We start from the raw sequence: 25,039 nt of genomic DNA on the forward strand, positions 1-25,039 counted from the left end.
GTGCCACTGCGCTCAGGTGGACATCGGCAGGAAGTCTTATTTGGGTGCTCAGACACAATAAGCCACATTATGGACAGGAAGTGCGGTGATGTGGTTTATTGTTCTAAGGTGAATATAAGCAAGGTTCAGCATGAGTCTTGCTTTTAGTGATATAATTAGGATTATATAATTTCTCAGCTAACCATGGTCTTGTTCTCTTAATCCCTCACTGCATTTGCATCCAAACCTTATCTAACTTTAGCGTCTAAATAGTGGAAAAGTAAAATGCTGAAGTACTTTCACAATATCTCAGTGCTATTGGTTTTGTAGTTCCACTATGATCTAGCCATTGACATTTTTTTTCTGTTAATTATTAATGGGTGACATTTTTTATCAAACCTCCAGGAAATTGTAAATCCTTCTCAGGTATCAGGTCAGCGCTGAGCTATAAATAGGATGAGCAGCAAGCCTCTGGGTGGCACATTAGAGTGGCTGTGGCAATGTGTGGAGGGCTCACATGCATGTTGACGCATTTTAGTTGCAGCATGAGTTCTCTCAGCTACGAACACACACACACACACACACACACACACACACACACACACACACACACACACACACACACACACACACACATATGTCTATGGGATCACTTGTATATGAACTCAGTGACTGTCTGTGTGTTACCTGCACAGAGAGGCTGTATAAATTGTGAGCAACCTGTCTGTAATGGATTGTATGTAAAGCCCCGTCTGTTCACGTCCATCAGTCTCCTGTGTTTCTCCATATATTTCATCAAGACTTCGATCTATAAACAAACATAAAAGATGGTGCAGATCATCGAGTCCTTTTTGTTTGACATAATTTAGTCCAGATTTTGACTAGAAGTAGACACAAATAAAATGTTTTTAGAAACAGGCATTATTTCACAAGGGTTACAGTTTGACCTGTTTCAGTGTGCCAGTGGTCAATCTCTCTTACCCGCTTCTTGTTTTTGTGTGTGTGTGTGTGTGTGTGTGTGTGTGTGTGTGTGTGTGTGTGTGTGTGTGTGTGTGTGTGTGTGTGTGTGTGTGTGTGTGTGTGTGCGTGTGCGTGCGTGCGTGCGTGCGTGCATGTGTGTGCTGTTTTGTTGTTGGTATGTCTGTACGATGTCACAGACAGCCAGGCGAACAGGTAAACAGTAGACAGCAGCAGGAACAGCAGCCTTTGAAAACTTTTCAGTGGTTTCTTCGCTTTATACATCTTTTATTTATTCAGACTGTCCTTTAAACTCGGCGCAGATGTATTTGGATCTGTGTTTTCGCGCCGCTTAGGAGGAGACAGACAGTAATTAGTGATGCCGCATTATTGCATCTTGCCGGTTATGGAGCTCAAATTACCGCGCTCACCTGAGTGTTGTATTCCCATTAATGCTGGAGCTGGAGGCGATAAAAACCCGTGTCTAGACTCATTCGACCCGGGTGTGAATGCAGATCGTAAGCATTCTCATTGCGTTAAAAAGCCAGATGTTGTCGGGTGTTAGCGGATTTTTTCTGCAGGGGGAATGATGTTTCTGTCTCTGTTCTCCACCCTTGTCTTGCAGGACTCAGCCAGTCTGAAGGTGCCATCATCCTGCACCCCCTCTGAACTGATGGAGCTGGCTGTAAAGAAGTGGCTGACCACCCACGGGCCTGAGGAGGAGGCGTGGCGAGGTCAGTACGTCCTGAGGGTCAGCCACTGTCTGGAGTTCCTCTGTGGAGAGCAGCCCCTGATTCAGTACAAGGTCAGTGGCTACACTGTAGACTCAGTCAGTGTCTATCAATGACACGGATACTGTCCTCTTGTGTCAATATCATGTCCAAAAATAGCAGAGATGGTCCTCATAAAAAAAAATGTATTGTTTTATTCTAAATATCTACAGCATGGTTAATGCAACTGCTCTAGTTCTGAGGAAGTCATATCATTATATTAGTGTGACAATTACAGCCCCAAGCCTTTTTTATGATTACAAGGAGAGTCTCTGTTACACGTCTGACTGGGCAAAGTTTAGGTATAAACTGAAAAGGAAAGGCCGATGGCTCAACAGTAATATTTTTGAAGCGATGTAGATGACGGGTGTGTTTTTACAGTTTAGGTGTAACTTGTTCTCAACTGTTTCAGAAAAGATTAAGAATTACATAAGGCACATAAAAACATTCCTCAGCTAGCTTTTTCCAAAGACTTACTTTGTTATTAAATTGTTTTACATGGAGTATTACTCTCTTTGGAATCCATTTATCAAAGCTCTCATTGATCATTTTTTAATTCCTATTTTCAAACCGTGGACATTATTCAAAGTTGTAAACTCTTTAGTTATCTGGCTAGTTTTCAGTTGGGATTAAAAAGAGCTGTTATGAACTATTTACAAAAAGACACCACACAAATAAGGCACCAAATACAAAAAGCTGCAAGATTACAATTTTCTGCAGGAAGCACAGTATAATTGATGGTTCAGAGCAAGTAAAGCGTACATTAGCATGCTGGAAGGCAACTGTTGAAAGCAGAGAGGTATGTAAATCAAGTTGCGTGGATGGGTTAAGATTTACATACAAACAAAGGGAAGACCTTTAGTAGGAACAGTCGCAGGGATAAATCAGTTTTGAGCTGAGATTCTGATCTCAGAAAAAAATATTGGTTGCAGAATAACATTTCATCCTGTGTTTTTTTCCTTAAAGGAGCACTTCAACAACAAAATTATTATTTTTATAGCAATTACTCAACCCGTGTTATGTTGAATTCTTGAAGAAGACTTTGGTTTTTTTTCGCATGCCTCCAAGTCCACGCTAAACAAAGAATCCAAAGGTGCTGAAAATTCTTGATAAATTGAATTCATAGGTGACTGCATTTAAAAGCAACAAAACTATGTAAAAGATTTGTTTGCAAACTGGCACACAACTCATGCAGTTTAATCCAGGTCTAATTTATCTGGTCGTGTGCTCAATTCCTCATGTTTCATATCGGGAACTGAGCTTTAAGTGAAGCTTATCTGTGCTCTTCAAAGCCAGGAGCTGCCAGTCTACCACTGAATCTCAGCTAACCTTTAAAAACACCAAAGTCACACAATAACACTAGCTAACATACTGAAGACGTGGTAGACCAGGAGCTTCTGTGTTCAGCGAGTTAAAATGACTATTTTTGTCACTGGAGTCTGACTTGCACCCTTTGTATGTTGATTTGATCAAGTCTGCCGACAAGCTTTGCATAAATTACACTTGTCATGGCTTGTTAATTTCTCTGTCCTGAAAGTCAGACGATTCTTTCTGTTTCGTCACTTTTATTTCCAGTATAGCACTGCTTTTGCACACTTGACTGTTTATGTTTATCTCATATATCAGATTGAAGTGAAAGTTCAACTTTAACACACAGCAAAACGGTAAAAAGGGGATATAGCTTCTTTTTTTTTAATGTTGGCTTAAATATGCACACAGCTAAAAAATAATTTCCCGTCCTGTCTTGTTTGCAGTACATCCGCACATGCATGCAAGCTAAGGAGACTCCACACCTCACCCTGGTTCACACCAGCACCGTCAAGAGCATGTTTGACAAGGAGATCTCTACCATCGGAGCTGTGGTTTGCCGCAAGTCCTCCAACCCACCTTTACCACTACCTCCCAAGAGAAGGGTTCCCACGGTTAGTGCAGTAATGTATAAATGGCTGTGCTTCTCACTTTTTGTGTTGTGGTGATTTTGTCTGTTCAACATCTGCTGCTGTTTTCAGGGAAACCGTAGTCTGGCTAAAGTCAAGTCAAACAAATGGAGTAATTTCCTCATTGTTGGAATTTATTTCACGTTCTATTATTAATGTGGTTGAATTCATATACTCATGTATGTAATGTGCAGTGTGCAAACTTGATCAGTAATTATTTGCCATTATTATGACCTAAAATGAGGGTGTAATGCTCATGTGAAAATTCACTCAAGATATTAATCCCTTAATATCCGCCAGAGTTTACTGAGTAGTTTTCTTGTTTCACTAAAATAGTAAAACCCCACAGATAATTGATTCACCTGCGCTGAGCGAGGCAGGTGTGGAGGTTTACCAAGTAAACATGTACTTGGCAGCTGCCACCTGTCTTTTATGAGCCCGCGTTCTGATTGCGTTGGAGCAAGCCTGCACTCACCGCCCTGCCAGCATTTGCCACGTTGTCAGAAAACGCTGCTAGCTTATCGCTGATGCTGCCAGGTGCACACAGTGACATCACTGCTCGATGCGTGCGTCCACATTTTAAATGTCAGGATGAATTTAATTGTTCTTTGTTAGCGAGTCCCCTGGGGTTTAATTACCTAAAGCCATGCTGACTGCAGATGCTGCTAGTTAGTTTGGAAAATCTATAAATATCACTGATGTAAAGCATCACATGAAACTTTACTTTATTAAATTTATCCCACACATTCAGAACTGTGTTAAAGCAGTATTTCATAACTTGAACTTGCTGTCCTCACCTTATGATTGAACATTTTTGTTGGTTTACAGTAAAAAGAGCCACCAGTTTAGCCTCACTTCCACTTTTTTTTGGATTAGTTCATATATTCTAACTGGATGATATGACTCAGGAAGTTACAAAGTGTCACAATCGCAGTTTATCATGATTTATGATAACGTATCTACTGTAAAAAAAAAAAATACTGTCCAGATGCAGTGAGTTAAGCAAGCAAAGGAGACAAAGAAATGCATGCTTTTCCATATTAGGAGAGATAGTGTCCTGTAGGCCCTAATGAGGCTTTGGAAAAATGGAAATATGTTCAGATAATTGGTTGAGGCTGGAACTAATTAATATTTTTATTAGATTAATCAATTAGTCTTTTAGTCTTTAAAGTGTCCAAAAAATTGTGAGAGAATCTAACTTCACGGGGCAGCACAGTATGTGGTGGTTAGCACTGATGCCTCACAGCAAGAGGTTTGAAGGTTCGGACCTTGGGCAGAGGGGGTCCTCTGTGCGGAGTTTGCATGTTCAGCGTGGTTCTCTCTGGGTTTTCGCCGGGTTCTCTGGCTTCCTCCCACATGAGACATGCAGGTCAGGTTAATTGGGGACTCTAAATTGTCTGTCTGTCTTTATGTGTCAGCTCTGCGATAGTCTGGCGACCTGTCCAGGGTGTACCCCACCTCTCGCCCAATGACAGCTGGGATACGCTCCAAGCGGTTTTGGGGAATGAATGAATGAATCTAACTTCACACCCTTTTGCCTTTATATATCACTCATTTTATGGTATGGTATGAGCTGCAGGGTGCCCCAAAATTTCTGTGGCTTTTGACTTGACTTTTGGTTGATTAATAAGTTAATTGATGAATCATTTTACCTCTAAATTTGATTTACTATCCCATTCTGTAAGCATGCTTATTTTCACCAGGAAAAAAAACATAGATTTATAAGAATAACTAGATACCGAAGATAGCGCCTCTTCATTCCAATAAAGTTGCTCGCCTGGTACGTACGCCACAAAATGCTTCTAGCTTCTGGGTTTACTTCGCCATATGCTCAACAGTGTTTCTCCCGGTGGCCCCGCCGACGAGTTCCTGCTACGCTCGTAGACTCTACATTGTGATGAATTTTTCGAGGAAATGTTTACAAAAAATCAGAAGAGAAAGTCATAATTGACCTTGTTTGCAGTTCGAGGTGTCCTGTCAACAGTTTTACAGACACAGAGGAAAATGCTTTTTGGGCCATAGGGTATTTTTTTGCTGCAGTACTGCCAGCGGTCACTGAAAAAAAAAATGGAAGCAAGGTTGAGCATATTTTCTTCCCTTCATTCTTTCCTTTCCTTTTTCTCACTTTACCATATCACTTTAAAAATAACTGTAATTGCAGCCCTCATCGCCTCCTGACTAGAGTACTATAATAACACCCTGCCTTTTCTGATGGATATCTTCTCTGTTTACAGCTCGCTCAAAATTAATATGCTAAGATATAAACTGGAATTAAGAAATAAGATCATACTTAACTATCCCTGACATTCCTGTAGTAGACTACCTATTGATCTTATAATGGATAATTAATTGTACTGATAACTTTTGATGCCAGGATGGCCCTGCTCTTTAGTTTCCACCTCTGTTTCTGAGATCCTCTAAAGTTTTTTTCCAAGATCTATGTTTAGACGCAAAGATGAAAGGGCCTCTGCTTTTAGGATTTCTTCACAATCCAGTATGAATTGCTTGAAAAAAAACCCCACATATTTTAAAGTATTTTTCTATGATTTGTTGATTGCATCCAACTGTGTCTTCCTAATGCTGTATTTATCATTAATTTTGTTTAGCACTTTGTTTCTTATACAACCAGAGAGTACAGCAGTGCGGCAGATCGGAGGAAACAGAAGCGCAGACTCTGTTCAGACTTTAATAAACTTGCCGTATAAGCTTGGCTGTCTGTGACAGGAAGTGAGAATTATTTTAAGGAAAGGAACTTGCTGTTGGATGCTACTGTACTAAAGGAAACCTGAGTGACAGTTGGTCAAAAAAAAAACAAGAGAAGAGGACAGAAGGACTGGTTGTTTTTGTGAGGATACAGTACACAACCCACACAAAGACGAGAGACAGCAAACTGCAGGAAGTGTGCTAGTTAGTCATGTTCATAGACTCTAGGTGTCATGTGATGCTGTTTTTCCTGCTGACTGCTGACCCTCGCAAATCCACTTGGCTTGACATCAGAATGACCTGCCTGACCTCCCACATTGTGTTTTTATGTGTGTGTGTGCAGGGAACTGGTGGGTGTGAAGAAGCGCCATTTCGGAGTGCATATTTTAACAGTACAATATGCTAATACTGCTCACTCACAGCAAGAATTTCTCCTCTCACCTTCCCTCTGCAGCAAGTACAGACGTGTGTGTGGGACGTGTCTAGCCCGTTTAAGATAGTCCTAGTGAATGGCAGCAAGGTGAACGCGGAGGAGACTGCTAAGGTAAACTCTTTGTCCACAACCATAGAACTGTCATTTACATTAGTGCTGATAAATCACTGCAAACACAAAAAAACTACAAGCACAGGCGTCCATTAGGTAATGTCAAGATTTCATTAAAGGTTTTTAATCTGAATGTTGTGCCCATAAACTGTACATAAAGATGTATAATTTGCCCCCATTTACCCCCGCTATGCTTAAGGGAGGCTAAAATATCCCTCATACGGCGCTGCCATGTTGCGCTGGTGACATCATTCGGAGCCTGAGTCTGCACAGTAGTGATACCTGCGATGGGAGGGTTTCCGCCAGCAGGGGAAAAAAGGGGAAAATCCCCTTTTTGTATAATTTAATAACTCAGGCGGATGAGAACTACCTGTTAAACTCCTGAACTACCTTCAGTGACAGAAACAGTCTTTGGGAAAAATTTATTTCGTGTGAACTTTGAGTTTTTAATTCACTAACATGGAGGGGCGGGCTTTATGGCCTTTGCTGCAGACAGACACCAGGGGGCGATCAAGTTAGGGGGAACTGTCACGTTGTCCATCTTTATATACAGTACATGGTTGTGACTCTTTCCATGAGGCTGAGACACAAAGCGATTTGGACAGGAAAGAAATCCAAAACAAGCTAGCTTGTACATAAACATCCTATTTAACGCAGGATAAAAAAATTACTCCGTACTCTTGCTCTCACCCACCCAGGTCCAGGTAAGGGCGGGGCTCTTCCACGGCACGGAGCTGCTGTGCAAGCCAGCAGTGAGCAGTGAGAGCAGCGGCCGCTCAGACCACACGTGGAAAGACAGCACGCTTGAGTTTGACCTCTCTGTCTCTGACCTGCCGCGCATGACCCGCCTCTGCTTTGCCATCTATGCCGTCATGGATAAGGTCAAGAAACAGAAGTCTACCAAAAATGCTCACATAAACAAGTACCAGACCATCCGCAAAGCAGGGAAAGTGGTAAGTGGTTTTCATTGGATCAAATGAAGGCCTTAAAAGATATAAAGGGCTCTTTAATTTCCACAAATATACAGCATCTTTGATATATCATTGACTCATGATCATTTTTCTCTCTGTGTGGTCCAGCACTACCCTATAGCTTGGGTCAACACCATGGTGTTTGATTACAAAGGCCAGCTGAAGACTGGAGACATCATCCTGCACTGCTGGTCTTCCTTTCCTGGTATACCTTTTATCTCTACAAATATAATAAAACCTGGGTTAAATGAACTGTCGCCATCATGCAGTTAATGTGTGTCCGTGTGTATCTTTCTCAGATGAACTTGAAGAGATGCTGAACCCCATAGGAACCATTCAGACCAACCCGTACACTGAGAACGCTACAGCACTGCACATCCACTTCCCAGAGTACTCGTCACACCCCATCATTTTCCCTCCCTTCGACAAGGTCAGACAGCTCTCAGTCATTGCACTTACAGAAATGTACCTTCTGAAGACTTTTGGATCATAGCCTGTATAAAATAACAGACATAGTCACTGGGATGGCACCCACTGGTTTGTGGACTCCCGTTTTAGAGCCTTGAGTTTGATTTTGAATCCACAAGTGACCAAGTTTGGACAAAAAGGTTGAGATGACCTGCAGTTGTGGTATTTCCACGTTGACTTCATTTTTCAGCCTTGGAGGTTGCCACTTGATTTGAATATGACGAAGAGTTTAAACTTTTAATAAACATGATCAGTTCATTCCTGCTGCCGTACACTTGAACATGTCAAGACTGCTATGATTGTACCGTACTCATCCTGTCTGGACTTCAACGATTGAATCAGACCTCTGTGGCCTTGTTTAAAAAACGTGCTGCAGTTGAATTTGTCATGGCAGAGCCTTAGTGCTCTTCATAATGGTACCTAGTGATTATGATGAAGTGGTGTCTGTTAGCACAAGAGGATCAGAGCGTGCTCGGCCTACCTAATGCGCTCTATCAGTGTGTGTGTTTACTCATGCGGCGCTCACTGACTTTTTTGCAGATACTGGAAAAAGCTGCAGAGATCGTCGGAGCAAGTGACTGCGTGCCCATGGTGAGTTGATCCACAGTGTAGATATGCCTCTACATTTAATTGCATTTTAAAATAAATACAATAGCAGACCAGGGGAAAGTAAAGTGACAAATTTGTAGCCTGCAACTACTACTGCATCATTTCTGTGTGTCTCTCCCCCTCACACACCACCAGTATAGTACAATCTCAATCTCGCACTGCTAGTTTCCTTGGAAACCCATTGTTATCACTTTGGCAGGGTGTAGCTGCAAAAATATTTCAATCCCCTTCAAAACTCGAGTCTCTAATCAGATTACTTGTACGTTTTTCCTGTCTCACCACCCCTCAACTAGAAGCCCACTCCTGGGCGTGTTACAGCCAGTTACGTAACCCTGTGTTATGTAGAGGGCATGCCTGAACGGACTCTTTCAGTGTGAGGTGTGTGTGTGAAACTATGGATTAGCACTACAGCTTAGTGTTGATTTTACTGTAAGTCAGTTTGTACATCAGTTTACATTCCCATGGTGTTCTTCTCACATTATTATTATATAATCAAAGTCCAGCCTCTGATTTCTTTTATTTTTGCATATCATTAGTTTGTGTTGATATTATTGGTTTAGAGCATGTTTTCCCTTTTGATTAAGACACCATAAAGCTTGTTTTAAACAGAGACAATGTTATTCCTTGGTTTGTACATTGAGAAGAGTTGCATTCAAGGCAGTTTTACTTAGAAATTGCAGAATGCCTTGTTACACTCCTGCCATCTTGTGGTTCTTTACACAAACTGCTGCGCATTTGCTTACACGTGCTGGCTCCAATTTTTCCTCATCATCCTCTCGCTCTTTCTCTCCTCTACATCGTCTTTATCCTCTTTTTCTCTTAAATACCCAATCCAACTGACCATTCCTCCCTCCTCGTGATTTCTCTCAGAGTCGTGGGGGTAAGAAGTTCCACATAGAGCTGAAGGAGATCATGGAGCGCGACCCGCTCTCTCAGCTGTGTGAAAACGAGAAGGATTTAATCTGGACACTACGCTGCGACTGTAGAGAGAATTTTCCTCAGTCGCTGCCCAAGCTGCTACTCTCTGTCAAGTGGAGCAAACATGAGGACATGGCCCAGGTTAGTTAGTAGTGTGATCGCTATTTATGCATTTTAAAGGACAAAAGTGAGTTTCTTTTTGATTGTACAATGTATAAATTAATTAATAAAAATAGCTGCATAATTTTTAACATTATTAGAAAACAGACTGGGCTCACACCTGTGTACTAAAGATGTATACCATCAAGTTTAATATTGAAGTCATTCCTATTAAACTTCCAATTCCTATAAACATTCATATTTTAGGCTGTTCTGAAAGTATTTTTTCAGCCCACCAATCACACAATATAGATATTTATATGTTTTAACATGGAAAATGAGCTTAGTACCTTAAAGACCTACCCTTGAGATGACATTCCATATAATATTAATTAAAGCATTAATTATTATTATTATTATAGGTTTAGGCTGCTCTTTTGGCAAAAATTGTATTATTTTAGTCATTGTTATTGTGATGATTATAGATCCATCTTTGAGAGCAGAACAGTTTTATTGCTTTTATAGCTTTAGTTGGGGCGCCCTGCAGCTCTGTTGGTAGAGCGGGCGCCCCATGAACAGAGGCTACGTCCTTGCCGCAGCTGCCGATTTGATTCCGGCGTCGGCCCTGTGGTGCATGTCATCCCATCTCTTTCCCCTTTTAATGCTCAAGCTTTCCCTTCTCCAGTAAAGACAAATGCAAAAAAAAAAACATCTTCAACTGACAGTTAACTACCCTAACTATCAGATTGTACTTAATCAGCCTCAGAATAAAAATAAATAAACAGTTTAAGCCTTTCTTTACATGAATAAGCATGCCCTCTTGAAGCGACTAAAATTGGACTCAGTAATAAACAACCTGCTGTGAGTAGAAACTGTGTAGTTACGTCACACCTGCATGTAATGTGCGGAGAGACGCTGCTGCCGCCTGCAGACAGTACTGCGTTTGAGAAGCAGAGACTGTTCAATCACAGCACTCAGGAACAAACAAGTGTGACAGACTGTTTGCTCGGGAACAACTACTTCAGTGCACCTTAAGAAGCCATCTAAAGATGGTCTAAAAGTCTTACGTTTTCACCTGATAAACTGAAAAGAAAACCTAGTTGCCATTACTGTAAGATTACAAGGCAAATCAAACTCATAATAAACGTTTTATTCATTAAGCTCCACAAGGACTAATAATCTGTGTGTGTGTGTGTGTGTGTGTGTGTGTCTCAGCTCCAGGCACTGCTTCAGATTTGGCCTAAACTGAGTCCCAGAGATGCTCTGGAGCTCCTGGACTTTAACTACCCTGATCAGTATGTCAGAGAATATGCTGTGAGATGTCTGCGTGATATGAGGTAAACATATGTAACACATGTATATTACAGTGGCCTTCTCTGTCTTTGTCTCATATTCAAGCTCTTGTACTCTTTGGTACATTGACAAAAGAAAGCTGTGCACACCAGCTTTTAAACAATGTATTGAGTGCACACTTGTGGCAAGGGACAAAACAAACAGAACCCCGGCACTCACAAATTCATTTTCTTTATTAATGTCGGCAAAATAGCTTTGAAGCTGAAACACATTCATTTTTGTTTATTTTGTCCACATTAAATATCTATCTGTGAGTGCTGGTGTTCTGGTCACTTTCTTTCATTTCCTTGCTGTTGTATTTTATTATAAATTACCTTCTGAAAGAGCACATAATTACTAAAATCCAACTAAAAGTTTAAAAATGAAAGGGAGGTAAAAATCTAGAAACAGCGTCTCAGTAAACCTCCTCTCACGCTTGTCTCTCTGTCCCTCCTTGTCCTCTCACCAGTGATGAGGAGCTGTCGCAGTATTTGCTTCAGTTGGTGCAGGTGTTGCGTTATGAGCCTTACTATGACTGCGCCCTCACCCACTTCCTGCTGGAGCGCGCCCAGAAAAACCGCAAGATAGGACACTTCCTCTTCTGGCACCTTCGGTGTGTATGGACACGTGTGCGCATGTACAGTTGCACATGAAAAGGAAAGACGTGTGTTTGTGTGTTAAAGTTGAGTCATCGGAGGTTTCTTTTCTGAATGTGTGTGATCTGCTGCCCCCTTCAGGTCAGAGATCCACATGCCAGCTGTCTCAGTCCAGTTTGCCCTCATCCTGGAAGCGTACTGCAGAGGCAGCATCCCTCATATTGAGGTTTTAAAGAAACAGGTAGGGCAAGATATATATTTTACTTCTTGTCTTATGCACACACTTGCTTTTACTGTTTGTTTCTTTTTAGTTTTTACCTTTGAAGGTAAAATCTTATCCCTCACTGCCATAGCTGTGCTTCAGACTTTTACTTTACTGGTCCTTGCTCAAGCAGCAGAAAGCTATAGTTTATTGTTGACCTTGGCAGGACTACATTTATGGTATTTTTAGCCCATCGGTGACAACAGCGTCACCCTCCTGCCCTGTAACCTTTGCCCTGCACGGGGTTGCTTCTGACAGGCACTCCTGTGGACGCTTCCTACAAACTTCCTCATCAGCGCAGTCATTTATCTCACCACTTTCCTGTTTGGAAGAAGATACACAATGCTGACATCGTCTGTTAAAGGGGAATGAGCTCAGTTGTGTTTTACAGGGATCAGTTATTCTTAGCTTTTTTTGGCACAAACAAATGATGAAGTATTGTTACAACATTAGCAACTACTCAGCCACATGTTCCAACTTTTGACTGATCCAGGTGGAAGCCCTGAGCAAGCTAAAGTCGGTGAACCAGCTAATTAAGTTGGGAACCATCAAGAACGCTCGAAGTAAGACCAAGGAGGCAATGTTGACCAAGGAGGCCATGATGACTTGTCTGAGGCAGAGTGGCTACTCAGAGACGCTGTCAGACCTGCACTGCCCTCTGAACCCCAGTGTCCTGTTGTCTGGCATCAAGTAAGACCACATCTAAGGCCAAATCCACACTAATATGTTTTTATTTTAATAAACAAAAAGGATCTCTGCACATAGAAGCATTTAAGTACTGTTTTAGCAATTATCTGCACCCATACTAAATAGGGGTCGACAGATTATCGGCCTGTCTGATTATTTGGGCCGATATGTTGCAATTTGCAGATTATCTGTATCGGCATTTTATTCTTATGATTGGCAATGAAATTAATTAGTTAAAAAGTGTGCGTATTACACTCAACCAACACCAGGAAAGGCAGTCTGCAATACATGCGAAGAAATTGTCAGCATGGGACAAATATGACTTAATTTTACTTTACTAACTTAATTTTTTTTAAAAATTGCAGGGAACTTGCTGTATATGATGTTGAAAGTTTCAGTCTGATTAAACAGTTGCTACAGGCATTTAAACAAGCTTGTTAAATTCTAAATTCTGACAGAAATATTTTCATTTTTATTGTAAATGCGTATCATTTCCAAATATCAGTTATTGGTCTCATTAAGTACTAATAATTAGCATCCGTATCGGCCCTGAAAAACCTATATCGATCGTCCCTCAATACCTGAAAACATGTATCACACGACCATTCACATATACTGGGCATGTGCATGCTTGTGTAAACAGGAAGTAGATTGTTTACTCTGTGGTTGGTTGCTTAATTACAAAAAATACAATGAAGATGATGAAAAGTAATACTAGAGATTTCTTGGGCCGACAACACGATTGAGCTGTCACTGAAAGTAACACGAGTATAAGGTAATCGAGGCGATTAAAAACAGGTAGCAAATTGTTTTAAAGTAAAAGTGGCTTGACGTGACGCATCATGACTGGTAAGACCCAATCGGGAAGCGAATATGGACATGGAAGTTTCCAAAAGTCTCACCCGTCCAGACCAAAACTCAAACTCAAACAGGGTTAGTAATACTGTCAAAGGTTTCAGTTTCAAGGGCTCCAAAACGCTGGAAAAGTTTAAACATAAAGCAGCAATAGATCAAAATGAAAGTGTGTTGGTGTGGATGTAAGCAAAGTTTCCAATCCGGGCGAACTTTTCCTCCTTTATGTCACAGTGCATCATCCCCCGTCTCTCTTTCATTCTCCCATCAGCGTGGAGAGGTGCCGGTACATGGACTCTAAGATGAAGCCACTCTGGATTGTTTACAATAACAAGCTGCTCTCGGGAGACACCCGGGGCATCATCTTCAAGAACGGAGACGGTAGGAGGAATCAAAGACTGGGGGGGCAGAGATACTGCATGGTCGTGATGATGAGGGACTGAAATCACTTTTAATCTTTTACTTAAAAAACACAACATTTTCTTTTAAAACTAAGATAACTTTTTGCTCTTCCCAGACCTGAGGCAAGACATGTTGACCCTCCAGATTTTGAGGTTGATGGATCTGCTATGGAAAGAGGCTAATCTTGACCTCAGGTGAGAGTGTGAGTGTGAGTGTGTGTGTGTGTGTGTGTGTGTGTGTGTGTGTGCGCATGTGTTAAATAGACAGACTTTTTTAAGCTTGTTTCTTCCTGCTCTCTGTAGGGAAGGGGAAGCTCTGTTGGGGTGCAGCAGAGGAGGGCAAATCCTATTTTACCTCATGCTAGTTTGACCTCAAACCTTTTTACACCCTGCACACACACACACACACACACACGCACACACACACACACATACAATATCTGCATTACATCCTAATCAAATCCACACTTTCGCACGTTGACAATCCCTTTTTCTCCCCTCGTCATACACCGACACATCTGGAGCTGAGCGGTGGTGGGGGTTGTTTTGACAGTTGAGCTTGAGGACGGTGCTTCAGATTACAGGGACACGGGGTCAGAGTTCGAACACTGTGATGGGACATTATGAATGAAGGGAGGGACGATGTAATTTAACCACTATGATGCGGTGGGCGTGAGGTTGTTCTGGGATTTCTTGCTGATGGATTTTACCGCATGTATCCTCACTTGTCGGCAGTCTGTAGTTGTTTTTCTTTATTCAAACTCAACACCCATCAAGCTGAGTAACATGGCATTTGGTCCACATTAAAGTTCTGTCAAACTGCAAATTAAATCTAGAAACTGAGCCTGGTTTAAGCATTGGGTTTATGGCTTTCTGATGTGTAAGACTTTGAGGGCACTGTGTCAGTAAATTACAACTGAAAACAAATATTTCTGAGGCAGATATGTCCAGGTCACATATTTCTGCATGCCGCTAAATGAAGACTTACTGCCATCCTGTGGCAAGAAAGAAAAAGTTAAAGTGAATGGAGAAGAAAATTTTTGTCATCTGGCTGATCAGCATGCCATCACGTAATTGCCATATGTTCCTCGCCATATGTTCCCATCGGTCCTGTCTAAACTCAGTGTTAACATGATGATATTATGTACTGTCTGACAGTGAATTGCTCCCAGGGGAAAGTTTATATTAATTAACCTCCAAATAAACCACAGTCTAATGTCTTAATCTTATAAATATGTAAGACTAGAACTGGATCAATAGCAACATAAACACAAAGCTACATTTACACTGCTGGGTGAAATGACCCAGTTCACATTTTTGCTTTTATGCGGCACAGATTTATGGATCTCTCATGTTTTGGGGAGTTTTCATTCATATTTTGAAATAAATATGACAGAAATCATAAGGGGCTGCCCTGAATACCAGTTTTGGAGCATCAAAGCTTCATTGACAAATATTCCAGGTTTTTCCCGCACATTCATTTATTTGTGGCGTGCCACCACGATCAAAACATCTACAGACACAAATATATTTTCTATTTTAGCAGCTGGACCATTAACTGGGAGCACTGTCGAAAAACATATACTGAAACTCTACATACTACATACAAACTATACAAACTCTCAGAGCCCGACATTGAGGGCAGGAGGAGCAGCAGAACGGCACGGGCAGTGAAAGTGAAACTTAATCATTAATCAGTGGGAAACCCTGTATTCACCATTAATGTAAACATGGAGGGGAGGTGGCAAAAGGACATTCTTTAAAGCATCAGTTTTCATTCGATGCTCCGAAGACAATGAGCCCATTTGTTAGCATGTAGGTTGCAGTAACATCAGCCACACTAACTAGAGAAAAAATACTTTGCAAGACAGCTAAGCTGTTAAAGTGTAATTTGTCGAGATGGTTGTAGATTTGTGATTCTCCAGTTTCCTTTGCCGTATCTTGCACTCAACTTTTTAGGGGTCATTTTTGTAAATTTTCAAACTATTCCAAATGCTTGACTTTTTCAACATCTTGCTTTCATATCTGTATAAGCCTGTCACGTGTGTCACAAAACTAGCCCTATCACTAAGGTTAAATGTCTTTGTCTCAGAATGACTAAAATTTGATGTTGACTGGATTACTATTTCCTTATATATGGACTGTTTGGGAATTTCGGGGTACTTGTATAAACAAACAGCATTCGAATACTCATCAAGGCTTTGAAGCATGCGGGTCAGCCGACAAAAATCACGTACTGCTGTCACAACTGCATCCGATTATTATTCATAACAGTGGGCATATGCAGATAATTCAAAGTGTCAGCTGAATGGGAAATGGTGTATTTGTTGTGACTGGTATTTTCCAGTCTTGCCTCATTTTCCTGTGAAGTATGTAAGCAATCAAAATTCTGGCAATAAGTATAAATGTGAAAAGAGTCTTTACTATTATTATGTGTTCTGTATCTAACATTCGAGGTTGTCAAGTGTCCCTGTTTGGGATTTTTTTTAGATGTACCCCAAAATCGTCTAAGATGGACACGTTCCACGATGTTCCAGTTGCTATCATTGAGCTCTTTCCTTTTCTTTCTCTACATATCGTGCAGAATCGTACCTTATGGTTGCCTGGCAACAGGTGACCGGGCAGGGCTGATCGAGGTTGTCTCATCAGCAGACACGATTGCCAACATCCAGCTGACCAGCAGCAACGTGGCCGCAGCTGCCGCCTTCAACAAGGACGCTTTGCTCAACTGGCTTAAAGAGAGGAACTCAGGGTAAGATAAAAATTATAAGTTGCTGCATTTTGAGAATTAAATTTTTTTCAGAAAAAAAAACACTTACATGTATCTTGTGTGTCTTTTGCATTGTCAGCGATGCTCTTGATCGAGCGATCGAGGAGTTCACTCTGTCATGTGCAGGCTACTGTGTAGCCACCTACGTCCTGGGCATCGGAGACCGCCACAGTGACAACATCATGGTCCGCAGCACCGGACAGGTTGGACAAGACAGTTTTATTTATCTGTAGAAATGGTTGTTGCTGTTTTTTTCTTCCTGGCTCCTCGGTGCTCAATGATTGGCCCTTTTGTGTGTCAGCTCTTCCACATAGACTTCGGCCACATCCTGGGCAACTTTAAGTCCAAGTTCGGCATCAAGAGGGAGCGAGTACCGTTTATTCTCACACATGACTTCATCCACGTCATACAGCAGGGCAAGACGGGATACACCGAAAAATTTGGCAGGTTTGTTCCTTTTATTTTATCCTTCTTCAGCCTCCGTAAAGCCTAAATAACAAAGCTGCGGAGAATTGTAGAGATATGTAAAATTGCATTTTCAGCCTTAATTATAAGATACATAGTGAAACGTGGTGATCTGACCTTTTCGGCATTTCTGCTGCATTTAGATACATGACTGTGTTGCTTTGCTAGCATCTTTCATAAACTAAACCTACCTGCACAAAAGCTCAGCAAAGCACTGCTGTGTATGGAGGCTGTAGCAAAATGTGTTTTAGCCTCTTAAAACACTCAATATCATTTTAGGGGAAACTATATCTGGAATGACAGTCCTCTAAATAAAGGTTACACTTAATTGATTAAAAAATTGTTTTTGGATGGGCCTTTTTTTATATGGTTAAATGCTAAACAACTGAGCATTTGCTTAGCATGATTTAATTTTTTGTACGTGATGGTGATGGTTTTCTACCAGGAAGTTATTGTCAACAAACATGATTTGCTCCATTTAGATCATTCCATTGCTGTGTTGTTTCTAGGACAAAAGCTTTGGTCCCTGTTTACTTCCTGTCAGATACCGAATCAACTAACATTCAGCAGTTTATGTTGTCAAGTTTGAGACAGTCTATATGCATAAAAGGGCCTGTTTGTCTTGTTTTTATGCTCTAAAGACACAAACAAACATGTGCGTGCTGTTTTGGAAAAATCTGGAGCTCACAATTGATCTATGTCTTTAAGAAAATCCACATTTAGCTCATGACAGAAAATACAAAATCACTTTTTTTCTATGTTTTTTTGTTGGTAAAACAGAAGAAGAGTCCAAAATAAGGTTTTGGAAAAAAGAGGATAAATATTAAATTGTGTAAAACTTTCAGAGGATAGAAAAGGCGATCAGAGGTTTAAGGCGTGTGAAGGGTCATAGAGGGCGTAACAGTTAAACCACTTGTTGCATAAGTTAGTCAGTGCAGTACTGTTTCCCACCAGCAGTCAGCAGTAGAAGCTCAGCCACTGATCAACACCTCAACAGCAAGTCTCAAAAAAGGAAATATAACTGTCTCGCAGTAAGACTAAAGGATGAAATACTTAGCTATCACTCACGGGTCAGTTAAAGTGCACTTAAGTTCAGGTAAACGTGATCAGCAGTGTCATAGCTTACTCACACAAATACAGGCAGAAGGAGATAGCCAAAAAGGTATTGATATATCCATATGTATGTAAAGTGTTTGGATCAGATATCTTTGCAATTTCTCTTTCAGCATTTAGTGCTTTAAACACATTCACATGTGGAGAAATTTTTACGTGAAGTTTAAAGAATACAAATCTAAAATATTAAATCCATAACCACCAGCCGTGTCTGCTGTCACACAGACGCCTTCTGAAACATTCAAGTGCTGAACGGGTATCAGTACTGTCAGCCTAGATAGATGCTCCACTTTATAAGCAGAATCTGCCTTGTTGTTGTCACGTTCCTCATAGTCTGAAAATACACAACTTCTTTTACTGAGAGACGAGCACGCTGGTGCAGCATTCATGAGCCTCATGAAGCGGCACTGCTGAATCATTGTTTACCAAGTAGGTATCAGTGATGGAACAATCAGAGAGTACCCTTGTGTTACAGTAATCTATGTTATTGTGACCTACATGCATTACCACAGGAGTGTAAACAAGTAGAGACAAGTCCTGTGTTACATCTACTGTTCCTGTAGCTGAAGTAAAAACAAAAATCCAAATTAACCCATCATTTTCTGAGATTTGGTGAAGAAGTCCTTTGTAAAACAGCTATCCTCTTGTGTTTTTTTGGTTATCAAATCAGCCTGTTGGCAGCAGTTTAGTTAGCATTGTTTGAGATGTCAGAGTGCTGGCTGTGACCATGATAAATCATCGTCTGAAGAGGTTCCCAAGTCATTACATTTTTCATTGCACTGAGTGATTAGCTTTATACATAATACTCAGCATGCCCATGTGACATTTAAACCTAGTTATTCAACAACTAGGCTTCACAGCTGGGTGTTGGTGGTAAAGAGAAGCCAAGAGGTGCGCAATATTAAGTGATCTATCCTTAGAAATGTTCACATGCATTGCTGTGTCATCAGTTGTGGTTTGTGTGGGTTCAAGAAATGGTACATTGTGTGCCAGATCAGATTGAGAATGCGTCAACAAATCATTTTTGCAAAAGCAGAAACCCCCTGGTGAAACGGTACCAACATTCGATGACCTACAGTACAGTTTATACCTGAATAATAAAGTAAATGTAAGCTCCTGACCTGTTTACGGAAGAACTGTTTAACAAGCATACACATCAGGATCATTTAGGTTTGTCAGCTTTTGCAAGAGAAATATTAGGAGTTGAAAGTCACACTTTGAGACCACCTCCTGTGCTGACACAAAGGCAGAGAGCAGAGAAACTAAATGGTTTGTCGCCTACTATGAGCACTGTGAGGGCAACTTCATTCAGCTGAGTCTGCAGATAAACCAGACAAATCGCCGCTGCACAGTGCAAGTTAGCATACAGGTGGTTAAGAACATGCAGATGCCCCAACAAAGAATTATTACCGTTTCTTTGTCTCTTAACTTAAAAAAAACAGTTGTCTTGCTGTCATCTGGTTTGGGTTACAGTACTCTCATGCATGCAGAGAAATTATTGTGATGTTTTTTTTCTATAATGGAACTTTACAAGAACATCATGACCATGATTGACACTGTACACAGTGTCAGTGTCACAGTTGTTGACACTGTACTGTATGTGTCAGAAATAATGAAGTGTGTCCGTCTTGGTCTTGTAGTTTCCGTCAGTACTGTGAGGAGGCCTATCTAATCCTGAGGAAGAACGGGAACCTCTTCATCACACTGTTTGCCCTCATGCTGACTGCTGGACTGCCTGAGCTCACCTCCGTCAAAGACATCCAGTACTTAAAGGTATTACACACACACACACACACACAAACAGCAGATTTTATACATGTAAAATATGCATATCAATCAGTGTGAAAGAAAACTTATGTGGCCAGTGGCCACATAAAAAGTCGCACATTTTAAACTGTGATGATTTCTTAGTAGAAACAGATTTTAAAACCACCACTCAGTTATCACAGGACATCTTCAGTATGTGGTTTCTTTTTGTGCATCTCTTCAGCTTCATGCCTTTTTACAATTCAACTCTGTAAAGAGAAAAAAAGGAATAGCAATAAAGCACAGTTAAAAAGTGTAAAACTCTCAAACCCTAATGTGAAATTGCAAATTGGAAATCTTATGACCAAAGCTGCATGCCTTAAAATCAGCTGATGCGGTAGTAATAATAATATCAATAATAATAACTTAGATTTATATAGCACCTTTGGAGAAACCCAAGGATGCTTAGAAACCCAAAGACACTTAGTTGGAAGATCACTCAGTAAAACTTCACACAGATTTTCTAAAAATGCTTTAGGTTTGATTCGCCTCATCACCTCAGCCTCAGCCCTTTTTTACTTTTCCTTTGCGGCATAAAATCTGTCAGTCTGTTAATTTTGTTAGCTAACAGTAGAGAAATGTCCGTAAACAGAGCAGCAGAGGTCCACAGCCAAACCCGAACCCGGCACTTTACAATTGCGTGGTTGGTCAGTGCCTGAAACCTCTCGACCATAGATACTCAAGTTCCTTTGCCACTTTTACAAAATGGATGGAGGCCAGAGGGCCAGTTAATCAACTAAAATTGAGTTATCATATTCTCTTTCTGTTGGTGCCCCCAGGTGGGAGTGCTGCACTGAAGCCAGTGTTTTGGCTTGAAATGGCGCGACATGTTAGCAACCTTGCATATAATAATTGGCAAATTTAACACAGTGATGTAGGTGGGAGGCGGGAAAAAAGGCGTTTTCATCTATCCAGTTTCCTTTATATTTCCTGTTTCCTGGGGCAGCACGCTGGCGTCGTGGTTAGCACTGTTGCCTCACAGCAAGAGGGTTCGAAACCGCTTCCCTGGTTCAAAACCAGGTTGGATCGGGGTTCGGTCCGTGGGCGGGGCCCTTCTGTGCATGTTCTCCCCGTGTCTGTGTGGGGTCTCTCCGGGGTCTCCGGCTTCCTCCCACATTCAAAGACATGCAGGTCAGGTTGATTGGTGACTCTAAATCGCTCTTAGCGTGAACGTGAAAGGTTGTCTGTCTGTATGTGTCGGCCCTGCGATAGTCCGGCGACCTGTCCAGGGTCTACCCTGCCTTCCGCCCGATGGCCAATCTTCTGTTTAGCGGACGACCCGCTCTGTCTCCTGAGTCACGGCTGAGCCTGAGACTAAGCAAAGTCATTTAGCTGAAGTACTTGACAGATTTTGGAGTCAAAGAGTCCATCTTTGACTAATCCTGCTCCTTTCTTCCAATCCCTCCCTCCTCAGGACTCTCTGGCTCTGGGTAAAACGGACGATGAGGCGCTGAAGCAGTTCCGCCAGAAATTCGACGAGGCCCTGAGAGAAAGCTGGACAACCAAAGTCAACTGGATGGCCCACAATGTGGCCAAAGACAACCGCTCGTAGAGCAGCTGAGATCCTTCAACGGCCAGGGGTCACGGGCCAAGAGGACACACTGAAGGAGTGTGTGAGCAGGCAGGAGGGGAGAGGTGTGCCCAGGAGACCGGGTGACAGCCACCCTGATTTAAAGAAGGGAATCTAGCAGAATATCCCAAACATGAGCAGATTCAGCCCCACAAACTGTACATACAGAGTAAAGCTACGCTCCGAAACAGTTCAGCTACCCTGCACCCTGAGTTACTGCACCCCTCCTGGCCATGCAGCACTCCGGCACGGTGCCTCCTGAAAACCCAATTCATGGTCTTGTGACATTTCTGTGGAGTCATGGTGGGGAAAGTCGTTGCAAGTTTTGCACAGGCACAGCAACAGCTGATGGAGCACACAGCCAAAGGAAGGGAACTGAAGCACCCACTCTGCGCACACTAAAAACGAACTGTCCCTACAGAGTGGGCTGACAACAAAATAAAAAATCATGCTCTCGAGTGGGTGAATTGCGTCAGATGGACTTGAAACTCTGCTCGTACGGACTCTAAAGGGGCACGCCGTTTGACCACGCCCCAGGACTGCTTGAAGTGCAGCGGAGATAACAGATGGGCGTGGAAAAGGCGAAATCAAAAAGACGTCTGACCCCCATGTCTTAAAACAATGTGCACAGCGCCCACAGGAAGTGCATCTTAACACTCTAGCTCCCGCTGCCTCAAAGTGTGCCTCAAAACTGCGGGAAGATTGTATTTTTTATGAGTTTTCTTTTGCCATTTAAGAGTTTATCATGAGACATCTACGTGCCAGACTACTTTACTAGTCCACAGAGAAAACTTGTGTTAGGGAAGTAACGATGAAAGAGAAGGGGTGATCAGAGAAAAGGATGCCCTGAGCCTTTTGGTCCACTGTTTGAATCTCAGTGAATTTGGACCATTGAACACTGGAATGTTTTCAGAAAGACGTATATGAGAACTTTCAAATAGTCTTTTAATGAACTAAACACTTTATTTTTTAGTTTCTTTTATTTTGAAATGACAATGTGCATTGTTTCTTTGAATAATTTCAAATCAAGAGCATTATTGGACAAAGTGTTATAACCTGTGAGTTATCGCTAGCCAATTTGTCTTAAAGTCTAAGAGGATGTTGGCTTTTTAAAGCGCCATCCCGCTCATGCTAGCAACCATGACAAATAAACTCACTGAGGAACAACTGATGCTTTTAACATGTTAGGACCAAAACAAAAAGCAACTGTTCAGTAATGTCATTGTTCATATTGTGTTTTTAATTATCTGTGTCTGAACTGAATGTGAAAATATGTGCCGCTCTCTTTTTAAGTGTATTTGTTTTTATACGAGCAGGTGTGGGCGGAGTTTAGGGGCCGGTGTGGGCGGGGTTTATCAGTAGGGACGTTACACTGCGATGCAAAGCTACTTCCTCGTTTTGACATACGGTGCTCCTCAGCATCTCCATCTGTGTTTGATTTTTTGTGCAATATCCGAGTATATGAACCATATCTTATTATGTAAAACCTTAGGCTCGGGCCTAAGCGTATAATGGTTTTTCTCTGTCGGTTTATGTGTGATGCAGCTGTATTTCGCACCACTAGCCTTCATCAGTCTCAGACACTGGATATTGTCAAATGTACAGGCTTTTATTGTTTTGCTGTTTTTTGTTTTCATAGGAATTTTATTAAAGTTATTTTCCACCGCGCTGCATTTCCGCCTGTTGTCCGTTTTCTTTTTCGAGATGTAGGTTGTGAAACTGCACCCACTCAGGACAGCAACATGATTTTTTTTTCTCTGTTGTGAGAGCTGTCAGAAATACTTATTGATTCAGAAAGATATATTCAGCCCTGTAGTATTTTTGCCTGTTCACAAGAGAAAATGAAAAAAGAAATAGTTTTATTGCAAAACAGAAGGAAGTATTACAAATACACATGTACTTATACATCCACAGGTAAGTGGAGGTCAATATTCCCTGCATGGCTAAGATGACAACATACACAATTGACAAAATATATACTCAAGGTAAGCTATGATTTTTGTGTAATTAGAGGTAAATTTTGAGCTCCTAAAATGAGCCTCTGTAAACGATTATTTATCTGCACACGATGACCTCCTCAATGTCTCGTTATTTTAGGTCACACTTCCACCGTCGGCCTTGGTGGCTCGGTTAGGGAGTGCACAGTGCTAAACAAGTGAGAACACAGAGGGCTTTATTTTAAGATTTGAGCAAGGGCATTGAATGTTGTTTCTCATTCAGACACATTTTTAAAAGACGATGAAAACATACGCTCTCTAACAGCCAAAAAAAGCCTCACTCAATGCCACCATTTCTCTCCATTCTCTCCATTTCTTGCTCCTCCCAGCTCCCAGCAACCTCCCAGGCAACTATCATGTGTGTATAGTAGTGACCCATGGCTGTGTTTGCAACAGCTTTTTTGGCACAATAAGGTGATGTTTTTTTCAGTGACATCTCTGCTCTTCACGCCCTCCAAACTGGGTATTTTAAGCCAAAACATGTTTTTTCTTATTTTTAAACCTAGTCTTAACTACATTAACCAAACGCTTGTTGAAACAAAAAGTTTTAACATATCTCATATACAGTAACCTGCAAATGTAACAAATTCATGGACTGCAGAAACATATAATGCCAACATTTTTGGGTGTGATAGGGTTAAAAAAGTTTTAATTTAACTGCCTTTCCTGCTACTCGATGCATATAGACTTAGAGTTTGGGGGCTCAGTGTTTTTCTAAATTTAGTTCAAATTTCTCAGTCAAACAGTAGAGAATGAATGCAGTGCTCCTTCTTTAAGAGACTGTGGCGTGAGGAGGAAGTAAGTTTTATCATTTAAAACTAGACAACCATTGATACCAACCATGTTGGCAAGCTTGCCAGCAAGGGGGCTAATTAGAGCTCCAAAGTTAGGCTTGTTTTGGCGCAGGAAGAACTCACATGACCATTTTTAAAGGGGTCCTTTGAACTCTTACCCCAAGATATATGAATGAAAACGGGTTCTGTTGGTACCGAGCCGCCCCTCGGCTTGAGAGGGCTCGTTCCAACTACATGTTTTGTTCCTTACAATCAGCTTCATCTTTCAAATTACAGCTGCATATTTGTCTTGTCAAGGAAAAGTATAACCAGACTATGACTACTGTTGTTTTGCTCAGTTTGTTGATATGAAATTCACCCTGTAGAATATAGTACAAGATGACCTCAAAAGTTGCCCAAACAAAGGGTGCACTGATTTTAGACACTGAATTAAAGGATA

At 41.4% G+C, this 25,039-nt stretch overlaps 1 protein-coding gene across 1 annotated transcript in view; it reads left to right on the top strand.

Moving 5' to 3' along the window:
* The window catches only part of pik3cb (phosphatidylinositol-4,5-bisphosphate 3-kinase, catalytic subunit beta), a 150,672-nt gene extending 127,190 nt beyond the window's left edge, over positions 1-23,482 (top strand). The window contains exons 9-27 of the mRNA XM_042486215.2: positions 1,562-1,741; positions 3,461-3,628; positions 6,801-6,890; positions 7,589-7,843; positions 7,970-8,066; positions 8,161-8,291; positions 8,870-8,920; positions 9,809-9,997; positions 11,171-11,292; positions 11,757-11,900; positions 12,025-12,124; positions 12,639-12,835; positions 13,956-14,065; positions 14,202-14,280; positions 16,670-16,837; positions 16,935-17,058; positions 17,157-17,302; positions 20,074-20,206; positions 21,654-23,482. Coding sequence (XP_042342149.1) covers positions 1,562-1,741; positions 3,461-3,628; positions 6,801-6,890; positions 7,589-7,843; positions 7,970-8,066; positions 8,161-8,291; positions 8,870-8,920; positions 9,809-9,997; positions 11,171-11,292; positions 11,757-11,900; positions 12,025-12,124; positions 12,639-12,835; positions 13,956-14,065; positions 14,202-14,280; positions 16,670-16,837; positions 16,935-17,058; positions 17,157-17,302; positions 20,074-20,206; positions 21,654-21,791 — 2,622 coding nt within the window. The 3' untranslated portion in view covers positions 21,792-23,482. The remainder of the gene's footprint in view (positions 1-1,561; positions 1,742-3,460; positions 3,629-6,800; positions 6,891-7,588; positions 7,844-7,969; positions 8,067-8,160; positions 8,292-8,869; positions 8,921-9,808; positions 9,998-11,170; positions 11,293-11,756; positions 11,901-12,024; positions 12,125-12,638; positions 12,836-13,955; positions 14,066-14,201; positions 14,281-16,669; positions 16,838-16,934; positions 17,059-17,156; positions 17,303-20,073; positions 20,207-21,653) is intronic.
* The last annotated feature ends 1,557 nt before the right edge of the window (positions 23,483-25,039 follow it).

The sequence above is a fragment of the Plectropomus leopardus genome, chromosome 6 (genome assembly GCF_026936395.1).
Source record: "Plectropomus leopardus strain MGB_pleo_1.0 chromosome 6, ASM2693639v1, whole genome shotgun sequence".
Taxonomy (NCBI): Eukaryota; Metazoa; Chordata; class Actinopteri; order Perciformes; family Serranidae; genus Plectropomus; species Plectropomus leopardus.